The sequence below is a fragment of the Gymnoscopelus braueri genome (assembly GCF_963280865.1).
Source record: "Gymnoscopelus braueri genome assembly, chromosome: 2".
NCBI classification, from domain to species: domain Eukaryota; kingdom Metazoa; phylum Chordata; class Actinopteri; order Myctophiformes; family Myctophidae; genus Gymnoscopelus; species Gymnoscopelus braueri.
Window position 1 is genome coordinate 14,115,667 of NC_137604.1, and position 11,930 is coordinate 14,127,596.

An 11,930-nucleotide genomic window follows, 5' to 3' on the forward strand; every position below is an offset into this window, starting at 1 on the left:
TTGGGCTATTCAAACATAGCAGATATACAAGCTCATAGCGCGGCACTCTGAGCTTGTAGATCTGCAATTATTTGAAAACTTTAGTTACTAGTTACTTTTCAGATATAAACTATGATATTATGAAACATACATTAACCACTTTAGCCCTATTTTATACATAGGCCATTTGAAAATAGCCGATCTACAAGCTCACAACGCGACGCGTTGTGAGCTTGTAGATCTGCTATTTTCAAACATTTAGTACTTTTACTTTTGGTACTTTAAGTAGATTTTAATGCCAATACTTTTGTACTTTTACAAAAAGTACATTTAGAATTGTTTAACTTTTACTTGTAACAGAGTAATTCTATATTAAAGTATTGGTCTTTTACTTAACTCTCTCAGTGCCAAGAGTATTTTCATAAAGTACTCCCCCAGTGCCAGAAATTTGCGTTTTTTTTAATTTTTTAATTTTGTAATTTTTCATTCAAATAAATAATCTGATTGGGTTTTTAAACCCATAATACAGTTCTACCAGTAGAGAGCAACAAATCGACACATTGATGACCTCGCTGGCTCACTCGCCCCCTCCCAAACAGGCTCACGTCACATCCGGTCATAACCGGATGTTGACATTTTCGACAATCGTTGATCGGGCTAAATTACGATGTGATACACGACTACGATGACTGATCGTCACCCAGACCAAAGAGAGTAGACGTGGACCTCTCCGTTCGTTTTTTATACCGTGTGAAAAACCGTGACTTTCCCTATTCTGGCCAAAAATGACCGAGGGAAAAAAATGAGAACCGGAAACGGAATCTGCGTCATGAAACCGGAACCCAATCAGTCTGAAGGAGTCAGGAAGCGAAAGTGATCATGAAAAATAAACAGAATAGTGCGACCACAGTCAAAAGTAAAAACTCTGGATTTCTCGTGCTGGCACGGAGGGTACTCGGGAAAAACTCGGGATATCTCGGGGCGTGGCACTGAGAGAGTTAAGTAAAGAATTTGAGTACTTTTTCCACCACTGGTCTGAAAGGTCAAGAGTGTATCGTTGATTCATTGTTCACAGATATTTGAAGACATCCGTCCCATACATAATACATGGGATGTATAATACAGACTCATTGGGGGTATGTCTCTCTCAGAAATGTCCTGATCCAGAGAATAAGGTTACTATTAACATTCAGGTCACACAGGCGTCTAAGGAGAAGATGGGGCTGGAACGCATTAAAAGTGGAGTGATAAAGGTTTTGTCTAGGTGACCGTGTGTTTTATTCACACCTCACCTGGCTCTATAAGCCAGTGGTACTGGCAACTCAGTAGTTTTTTCTAAATGTCTTGAAAATAGTAGATCCAGTGGTGTAAAGTAACTAAGTACATTTACTCAAGTACTGTACTTTACTGGAGTATTTACAATTTTCAGTACTTTTACTTCTACTCCACTACATCTCAGAAGCAAATATTGTACTTTTACTCCACTACAATTATTTGAAAACTTTAGTTACTAGTTACTTACTTACTAGTGCAGATATAAATTATTACATTATAAAACATACATTAACCACTTCAGCCCTATTTTATACATAGGCTATTTGAAAATAGCCGATCTACAAGCTCACAACACGTCGCGATGCGACACGTTGTGAGCTTGTATATCTGCTATTTTCAAAAATGTTAGTACTTTTACTTTTGGTACTTTAAATACATTTTGAGACCAATACTTTTGCACTTTTACTCAAGTACATTTTTAATTCCGGACTTTTACTTGTAACAGAGCACTTCTACATAGCATTATTGATACTTTTACTTAAGTAAAACATTTGAGTACTTTTTCCACCACTGAGTAGATCTACAAGCTCACAACACGTCGCGTTGTGAGCTTTTAGTATAGGGCTAAAGTGGTTAATAATAATAATAATAATGAATTGCATTTTTATAGCGCTTTTCCAAGTGCTCAAAGCGCTTTACAATGGTTCATTCATTCATACAGGTGGGGGACATTGGGAGGTTAAACTGCTCCTCATTTTGCTGGGGACCCCCTGGAACCCTCTCAAGGACCCCCACAGTGAGAACCACTGCTATGAGCAAACTGCATGGAGTCCATGAACTTAGCTGTTTGCGATGCGAGTTCCTTACTCACTAAACGGTCCGTGCGTTCCCTTCTTAACCCACCTTATTAACACCTCTCTGACATCTGGCTACTTTCCCTCTACTTTCAAGACTGCCAGAGTCACCCCCCTCCTGAAGAAACCGACACTTGACCCCTCTGAGATCAAGAACTACAGACCGGTTTCCCTTCTATCCTTCCTATCTAAAACTCTCGAACGTGCTGTCTTTAAACAACTGTCCTCCTATCTCCACCAGAACAACCTCCTGGACTCCAACCAGTCTGGGTTCAAAGTGGGTCACTCGACAGAGACTGCCCTCCTGGCAGTGACGGAGTCGCTCCATGCCGCTAGAGCGAACTCTCTCTCCTCCGTTCTGATACTCCTGGACCTGTCTGCAGCGTTCGACACGGTGAACCATCAGATCCTCCTCTCCACCCTCGAGGGGATGGGTGTCTCAGGCTCTGCACTCTCCCTGTTTGCATCCTACCTGACGGGTCGCTCCTACCAGGTGATGCTGAGAGGGTCTGTGTCAGAACCACACAGGCTCACAACTGGGGTTCCCCAAGGCTCGGTTCTGGGTCCTCTTCTTTTCTCTCTCTACACTACATCTCTGGGTGCTGTCATCCACTCCCATGGCTTTTCCTACCACTGCTATGCCGATGACACCCAGCTAATCCTCTCATTCCCCCCCTCTGATACCCAGGTGGAGACACGCATTGCTGCTTGTCTGGCTGACATCTCGGAGTGGATGTCGACAAACCACCTGAAGCTCAACCTGGACAAGACCGAGCTGATGTTCCTCCCGGGGAAGGGCTGTCCGCACCGAGACATGGCCATCACCATTGATAATGCTGTGGTGACCTCAACTCGGACTGCGAAGAATCTGGGTGTGACCCTGGACGATCAACTGACGTTCTCGGCAAACATCGCATCAGTGACGAGGTCCTGCAGATTCCTGCTCTACAACATCAGGAGGATTCGCCCCTTCCTCACGGAGAAGGCAGCCCAGGTGCTCATCCAGGCTCTCGTCATCTCCCGCCTGGACTACTGCAACTCCCTCCTTGCTGGTGCTCCGGCATCTGCCATCAAACCTCTGGAGCTTGTTCAGAAAGCTGCGGCTCGCCTGGTGTTCAACCGCCCCAAGTTCTCCCACACAACCATCCTTCTCCGCTCTCTACACTGGCTCCCCGTAGCGGCTCGCATCCAGTTCAAAACCCTGGTGCTAGCCTATAGGGCAGTGAAAGGAACAGCTCCTTCCTACCTCCGGGCTATGGTCGATGCCTACACACCTGCTCGACCACTTCGGTCTGCCACCTCGGGGCGACTGATTGCCTCGTCACTCAAGGGTCCTTCTGGCCGATCCACACGGTCACGACTCTTTTCTGTTCTGGCCCCACAGTGGTGGAATGAACTTCCCACTGATGTTAGGACAGCAGAGTCACTGCCCATATTTCGCCGCAGGCTGAAAACTCACCTCTTCAGGAAACACTACCCTTCCTCTCTGCCTGACCTACTTGTTGTTAACTAGTTGTACGAACGCTTGTTTTCTATTGCTGTATTGTTTATTGGATTGTTTATTGGATCTTGTTTAGTCGATACACTTATTTGTTTTAGCTCATGCTCATTTGATTTAGCTATTTTGTCTCATCTGTTTAAGGAAATAGGTAGCTGATATATTGTACTTTTACCTTAGCGCTAGGTATACTCTTGGTTGCTTGTTTTTGCAGAAAATACACTAAAGACTTCTGGTGATTAGTAGTTTTCGTTCCCTACCTATGTTGAATACACTTATTGTAAGTCGCTTTGGATAAAAGCGTCTGCTAAATGACTGTAATGTAATGTAATGTGGGCCGATTGGTCCAAAATCATTAGTTAAGTGACTTTGCATGTGCAGTTTTAGGCACTGGGACAATATGGTTGCCATTTTCCAGGCCTGGGGAACAAAACGGATCTGTACAGTTGTATATGTCACAGTACGTTTGGAGAACCAGTACGATTGAAGACAGAGCGCTCGTTTTTAGGCACGGGGCTCCTTCGGGGCGAGGCGGGGCTTTTCGAGACAGGGTTTATTAGCGAGGCTCGCGAGGAGGAGAAGGAGGACGCGGCGCTGCGAGGCGGGGGTTTATTACGCGAGGCTCGCGAGGAAGAGGAGCCTCCTCCTCCTCCTCCTCCTCGCGTAATAAACCGTCCCGTCCTCTCCTTCTCTCCTTCTCCTCCTCCTCCGAGGAGGAGAAGGAGAGCGCGGAGAGGCGGGGCTTTGATGCGCCGACGCGGACCTGTCTTTTGTTGTTCCCCCCCACATAGCAACCAGGAAGCTACGCTAGGGGAACCATAATATCTATGAGGGGAACGCTGAACACGCGTTCACACGCACACGCTTGTCCATGACGGAGGCGCGCCGACTTAGTGGAGCTTGAGGCCGAGGAAGCGCGCCCTCGCGCCTCCAGGCGCGAGTGCCCGCGCTGACCGGCCGATGCTCTACTAGTCGACTCAGCGCCGTTTGAGTTGTAAACCGATAGGGACAGAATAGTTCTTTTCATGGATCACTGTGTGTGTGTGTGTGTGTGTGTGTGTGTGTGTGTGTGTGTGTGTGTGTGTGTGTGTGTGTGTGTGTGTGTGTGTGTGTGTGTGTGTGTGTGTGTGTGTGTGTGTGTGTGTCAGGGAGAAAGTAAAACAAAAGCCAGAACACAATAAAAGTATCTAAACAGTCCTGCTTTCAATAAACCAAAAAAAGCATGAGCGCGTGTGTGTGTGTGTGTGTGTGTGTGTGTGTGTGTGTGTGTGTGTGTGACTGTGTGTGTGACTGTGTGTGTGTGTGTGTGTGTGGCCATATATGTTTGTGCACAAGCCTGGCTTGTGGCTCCCTCTAGTGCTGGGTGGGTGGTAAAAACGAGCGCGCTTTCTTCAATCGTACTGGTTCTCCAATCATACTGTAACATATATACTGCAATAATAATGTGTGCGGCTGTCACAAAAGCCCAAGGCAACACATGGAATCACTGATCTACACAACATGCTATCTATATAACATTCTTAATCTTATTTGTCAAGCTAAAATAGATAACAAAACATAATGAACAAGTAAGCAACCTATCTGCGTAGTGTAACTAGCTGTTACTTTGTACTCGCCAGTTTGTTATGGACTAAACTCTACCAAGGTTACCAAAGTGACCGAGGGAACAAGACAAGTAGATGTTGGAACCTTGCAGGGCTGGGCGATATGACCTCAAATCAATAACAGGATTGTTTCAAACGTTTGTCTTGATTACAATTAATGAACAAATGTTTTATACAGTGAAAATAGAAGATCTACAAGTGGCCCTGTAGATCCGCTATTTTCACATACAGAGGTTTAATTGGTTAATTATGTTTGTGTCGAAATCATTGGTTGATAATATAATAAATTAAAACAATAATATATTGTTTTAAAACTGATTCTGTATTTTTATCCGGTTCTAAATATCGTTTTTTTCCCCCGATATATTTTCGGCTAATTGCCCAGCCCTAGAAACTCGCTCCAGTCACTCACGTTGAGAGCCACCAGGTCGCTTTCGAGCGAATGGCCCACCAGAACCGCATCCGGCGGCAACAGCTTCCTGATCTTGGCTTGGACCTCCCGCAGGGTGGTGGTGATTGGCTGCAGCATGGCTGCGGTGATGCCAGAGAATCTATCGGTAGTAGATACGTGAACGTTAGCACCGATATATGCACGAGACATGTTCTTATCTGTCAACGTTAGGCTCATGATTATAGCTATGAATATGATCTATCACTGTGGAAGAGAGAGTACATGTACTGTATGTTCTTGTGTGATTATGTGTGATTGTCTCCATGCTTGCGCCTGTATGTGATTCTATGTTTGTGTTCTTAAGTGTGTGATTGTCTATACTTGTGCCAATAACAAAAAGTTTTGTTTAACTTTGTCCCACGATTAGTTTTTTTGGGGGGGGTTTTATTCGGTGTCTGTGTGCGTGTGCGTGTGCGTGTGTGTGTGTGCAAGTATGTGTACCTGGTGAGGTAGTTGAGGATACGGTTCTGAGGTTTGACCAGGTCGTCCAGCAAGCATTTCCCATCGCTTCCCACCAGGGAGACGCGTGTCAGCTCGTAGCCCTTCGCCGTGTAACACTGGAACACACCACACATTTGAATCAGATGCCGTGGATTGAAATGAAAACCCAACCCGATTTTTGTGTCCGATCACGCCCACGATTTTGGAGAGTTTATTTTAAAAAGTGCAAACTGTTTGAATTGAAACTTCTATTTGATTAACAATGATTAACAATTTACTTATGAGCAAGTAAATAAACACAAAACAGTTTATAGATAGAAAATAAACATAAGTATGTTTTATTGAACCACTTAAGCCCTATTCAAACATTAAAAAGAAATTAGGAACGTCAGGTTGGAAGTCGTTCGCGTGGGGCACGCCTCACCATCTCACAGTCGAGTCCGTACAGTGGACTGCTGTCTGTGACGCGTTCGGCGCTGTCCGTACAGGCAAAGCCCTCGAAGCCCGGCAAACCTGACACATACAATCAGATGGAAGTGGGGAGAGGAGGGGGAGAAAGAGGGAGAGACGCTCGTGATACAGTATATACATTGTTCTACATCCAATTATCAGCATTGTTCTAATCTTCTTTTTCCACCTGTATTGAAAATCTGACTCGGAGAGATAAACCACTTAAAACTGCAATCCAACTTTTTTTTGTGTGAATACAATGTTATTTTAACCAATCTGTATAGTATGTATTTTAATACAATATAACTAACACAACTGCAGTGGTTGTATTTGGTCTCCCTGCTCTTCTTTTTCATTTTTTTATTTAGAGTAGCCAATCATTTTTGTACCCACTTTTTCTCCCCAATTTAGTCGTTATGCCAATTGATTCCTCCTCACAGACCGGCTTCCCTCACACGAACACGGGCCAAATGTGTTCACATAGTCGCCTGACGAAGCCGGATGCACCACGGTGGATTCGAACCCACAACCTCGGTGGGGGTGGGCAGGAAACTTTACCACTGCGCCACCCGAGCGCTCCCCCTGCTCTTCTATTGAGAAATGCATTATTGTATGGTCTGGTAGGACCACTACTGACAACAAATGCTACTGAATGGAGATCAAAATGTAATTTCTCCCCCGAGCAAATACATGTAGGCAGGCTCTGTTAGCTCAGTGGTAGACATTTCGGTGCTCATGTGGGGGACCCGGGATCGAGTCTTTGGTCGGACATGAAATTCACGGATTGCAGCTTTAAGGCCTATATACTTTGTTGTACGATGAATAGCAAAAATAGACAATCTACAAGCTTGGCAATTTTTTTTGTATGTTTCTGTAATTGCATGAGTTTTTTCTATGGACTACAATAAAGACATTCGTTCATGCATTCATTCATGACGTGTTGTGAGCTTGTTGATCTGCTATTTTCCCCTTTTTTTTCTCCAATCTTGACATTTTCTTTTCGTGGGAAAAATCCAAAGTAGGGACGGCAGGTAGAAAGTGGATAACGGAGGGAGAGAGATAAACAAAGGCAGACAGAGAGACTCACCTTTGACAGGGAAGTGTTTCTTGATCATCTCCTCCTCTGTCAGAGTGTAGGCTGTCAGTCCTCTGCTCTTTGTTCCAAACCTCCTGATTACTGGGTGCCAGGCCGCCGCTGCAACAGAGCACACATTTAATCAATGCACACACACACGCACGCACACACACACACACACACACACACACACACACACACACACACACACACACACACACACACACACACACACACACACACACACACACACACACACACACACACACACACACACACACACACACACACACACACACACACACACACACACACACACACCTACAACTGTAGTCCTGGTTTTTCAGAAGATGGCACACTTGCTTCATGTTCCGGTTCATTATCCCATAGCTTAATGTGATTGGCTGATTTTGTTGACTCATCTGAGTGATTGCTGCTGAACCAAAGTTGATTGGTTGTGCCGTAACAGGAAACGGGTAATATGCCTATGCCACCTTCTGGAAAAACCCATGACTAATGTGATGCACAGAGCCCATTGGCTGGGCACTGCCAGACTGGCAGTTTCCAGATCAAAATAAATATAAATGCTGGCTGAAAGCATACATAAACCACAAGGACACAGCAACTGCTCTGGCTATAGTACCAGGAGAAAGCAGAGATGCGACTCATTCTATTTATTTATTTTTATCCTCCCAATTTAGTCGTTATGCCAACTGACCCTCCCCCTACACATGGCTCGTGTTACCAATGCTATCGTACCCTGCTGGCTCACCTGCCAGCGAGGAGCCCCCACTGGGATGGACACAGCGCCTAGTGTCCTACGTCGCGAGCAGCCTTTCTACCCCTGGTCTCAGTAGCCTCGCCCAGTAGGGCCTACTGGGGGCTTCTATCGCTCTACATTAGAAGAGTTGAGAACGGTGGGTGTTGTCACATTTTAATCCAGCCCGAATACCCAATCACAGCACCGGCCTCAGTGGCTTGCCTCGTTAATCACTAGACTCGAACACCTCCGGGGGTTCGACTCCCGTTTACAACGCTACTTTTTTTCGGACGACTCGGAGAGATTGCCCTTTCATCCCCACCTTGATTGAGTTGACTGCTTTCCTGGCGGCTTTTGGAAACTGCTAAAGTGTCCGATTCAGTCACTTCACAGCTGAAGATTCCAGACGCTAGGTTGGTGGACGCTGGAGTGAAGCTGAGCCTCTGAAAAAATAAATAGAAACAAAAAACAAAGATAAGCATTAAAAAGAAAAAAAGGCATCCCCTGTAACCTGCTTTTGATGCATTAGTTTGAAGCATTAGTTGGTTAGTGTGTGAATATACAGACGCTATGCCTGTGTTTTCAGATGTGGTCACATGACTAGAGCCTGACCGATGCCAGATTTTTGGGGTCTGATGCCGATTACCAATGTTTCGAAAGATAGTTTATCTAAACAATGTGATTTTTTTTTATAACAAATTTTAAAAAGCCAATCCACAAGCTCACAGCTTGTGTTGAGCTTGTAGATTTGCTTTTTGCCAATGATGACATGCCTAAAATAGGTTACAATTTGGGACACATCAGCTGCATAACTGCAGATACCTATGCCGTCAAATAAGTCAAATAACGGACGATATCGGTCTGGCTCATGACCACTAGCAGACACTTTGCTTTCCGCGTGAAAGTCGACAATGCAGTCTTCCTAACCCTTCCGATGCCTGAGGAGGAAAGAGGTTTAAATTCAGGTGCTGATGTGGCGATATTAAAACTTGGCAAACAGCGTCTCCCATCACTTACAGTACTGTAGTTGGCCCTCAGGTGGCGAAAGGTGACATAGTGTTTGTAGAAGTCGCTCTGCGTCAGGCCGTCGACAACCACGACGTTGACACCTTTCAGCCTCCTCTGGTGACTCAGACGACACCAGCTGACACGCACACGCACACACACAATTAAAAAAAAACGTATCAATAAAGAATTGCAGAAAATGGCCAAAATAACTTTGTTGTGACAATTTGTTAAATGATTTTACAAGCTCATAGTGCGGCACCGAGTGCCGCGCTATGCTATGAGCTTGTAGATCTGCTATTTTAGAAGCCTTTTGAAAATGTGTGCAAATCTTTGAATATATATGTTTAAAGCGAACATTTGTAACTCAAATCTTTCCTTCTGCAGGGGTCCCTGGAACAAAGCATTTTGAGATGGGGGTCCATGGCCAAATACATATCATTTTGGGGGTCCTTGACATGGAAAAGTTGGAGCACCACTGATATAGAAACATACTGAAGCAAAGATTTGAGTTACAAAAACGCTTTAAAAAATATATATTCAAAGATTTGCACAAGTGTTCACATTTTTTTCAAAAATGGCAGATATACAAGCTTGTAGCGCGAGTGCCGCACTACGAGCTTGTATATCTGCTATTTTTGAACAGCCAAAGAAATCTAAAATGACAGAGATGCGTTCCCGGATTGAATGGGGTTGAAATCGTCACGTAAAATGTCATTTATAAATCGTGACAGCCCTGATCATCCTACCTGGGCTTGTCCACGCCAAAACCTTTCCCCAGTGCTGCAAACTGCAGGAGCTCCGTCAGATCCGTCAGCGTCACAGGCTCCTGGAGGCAGCTGAACGGCACAGAGATCCTCGGGGAGGCTGGAGGACGTTCACATTCAACCGGACCGCCGCTGCTGCTGCTGCTGCCGTTCAGGTCGGTCTTCAACTTCTTGATGTTCTCTTGTGACGTCGTGGACATGCGGTCCTTTCTCTTCATGCCGTAGCATGACGTCGGTTCCATAGTCGCCCCTGAGGGATCCACAGGAAAACAATGAACACATCTCAAATGAGGTGCACGGACAGACATAGATTATGTTGACAAAATAGCCTACTGTTCCTTAAGTACAGTGGTTCTCAAACCTTTTCATGTCAAGGACCCCCAAATTGATAAATATTTGGCCGCGGACCCCCATCTGAAAATATGTTGGGCCAGGGACTCCCAGAAGCAAAGCTTTGTGTTAAAAATGTTCACTGATGTTCAAGATCTTTGCTCTATGAGCTTGTAGATCTATGCACTTGTAGATCTGCTATTTTTTTAATAGCCAAAGTATAAAAGGTTAAAGTGGTTAAAATTATTGTGTTGCTACATTAACTATTTTTGCTGGGGACCCCCTAGAACCCCCCAAAGAACCCCTGGGGGTCCCCGGACCCCACTTTGAGAACCACTGCTTTTAGTAGACATAATAATAGTTGTTGTGGATGTAGTAGCAGTAGTGGTATGCTGGACAGTGGTGAAAAGTACAGTACATCTACTCTAGTACAGCACTCAAATTTGAGCTATTTTTTACTTCACTTGATTTGTATTTACATGTGTTATGTCTTTATACTTATTCCATAACTTATTTATTCCACAAATATTGTACTTTTACTCCACTACAATTATTTGACAGCTTTAGAATTGATACTAAACATACATTAACTTATAATATGTATTGTTATAGGTTAAGCTACCTAGCAGCACATCAAGTCATTTAAATCAGCCCCACCGTTACCAGTTGCTAGATTAAAGCGATGAACAACTTAATGCATTATTACAATCCAATAATATGATTGTGAAAAGGTCCATTAAAAAGGGTATACAAATCTTTTGAAAATAGCAGATCTACAAGCTCACAACTTGTTGTGAGGTTGTAGATCTGCTATTTTCAAACAGCCAAAGTTTATATAGGGCTGAAGTGGTTAATGTATGTTTTGTAATAATAATCAAAATCTACAAAGTAACTAGTACCTAAAGTTTTCAAATAATTGTAGAGGAGTAAGTGCAATATTTATATTTGCCTCTGAGATGTAGTTTAGTAGAAGTATAAAGTATTGAAAATTGGAAATACTACAGTAATGTAAAAACCTCAAAATGGTACTTAAGTACGGTACTTGAGTAAATGTATTCAGTTACTTTACACCACTGTCTGATACAAGAGAGAACAGATGAGCACCCTGATGCTCTGTCTGTCTCCACTATCATAGAAAGGTTTATCTAAGGGTGTGTTAAAGCATTGTATGGTGTATTGATTCAGAGGTAGACCTACAACAGTTATATCCGATAACTTATAGCCGGTTATTTTAATGTTCTGAATATTGATAAGTGTATAATATAGGTTTACCAGACAGTTAAACAGCCACCAGGTTCCAAACCACATGGAGGCTCCACACCGGATGTTATGGTTGTTCACTGTCTGCCGGATTTCTGGTTTGAAACTATGTTTGAGCTTTCAAAATAAAAGTACGGAGAACGTCCCAAAGTTACTGAGGCTTGAAGTTATTTGAAATCAG

The 11,930-nt window shown here is 43.9% G+C and overlaps 1 protein-coding gene across 2 annotated transcripts in view; it reads right to left on the reverse strand.

Moving 5' to 3' along the window:
- The window catches only part of rexo5 (RNA exonuclease 5), a 34,961-nt gene extending 23,141 nt beyond the window's left edge, over positions 1–11,820 (reverse strand). For both annotated transcript variants that reach the window (XM_080454644.1, XM_080454643.1), the window contains exons 1-8: positions 11,762–11,820; positions 10,142–10,409; positions 9,405–9,531; positions 8,710–8,830; positions 7,640–7,747; positions 6,527–6,615; positions 6,103–6,218; positions 5,623–5,761 (exon numbers count right to left, since the gene is read on the reverse strand). In XM_080454644.1, the coding sequence (XP_080310770.1) occupies positions 5,623–5,761; positions 6,103–6,218; positions 6,527–6,615; positions 7,640–7,747; positions 8,710–8,830; positions 9,405–9,531; positions 10,142–10,401 (960 nt within the window). In that variant the 5' untranslated portion in view covers positions 10,402–10,409; positions 11,762–11,820. The remainder of the gene's footprint in view (positions 1–5,622; positions 5,762–6,102; positions 6,219–6,526; positions 6,616–7,639; positions 7,748–8,709; positions 8,831–9,404; positions 9,532–10,141; positions 10,410–11,761) is intronic.
- Positions 11,821–11,930: the final 110 nt, after the last annotated feature.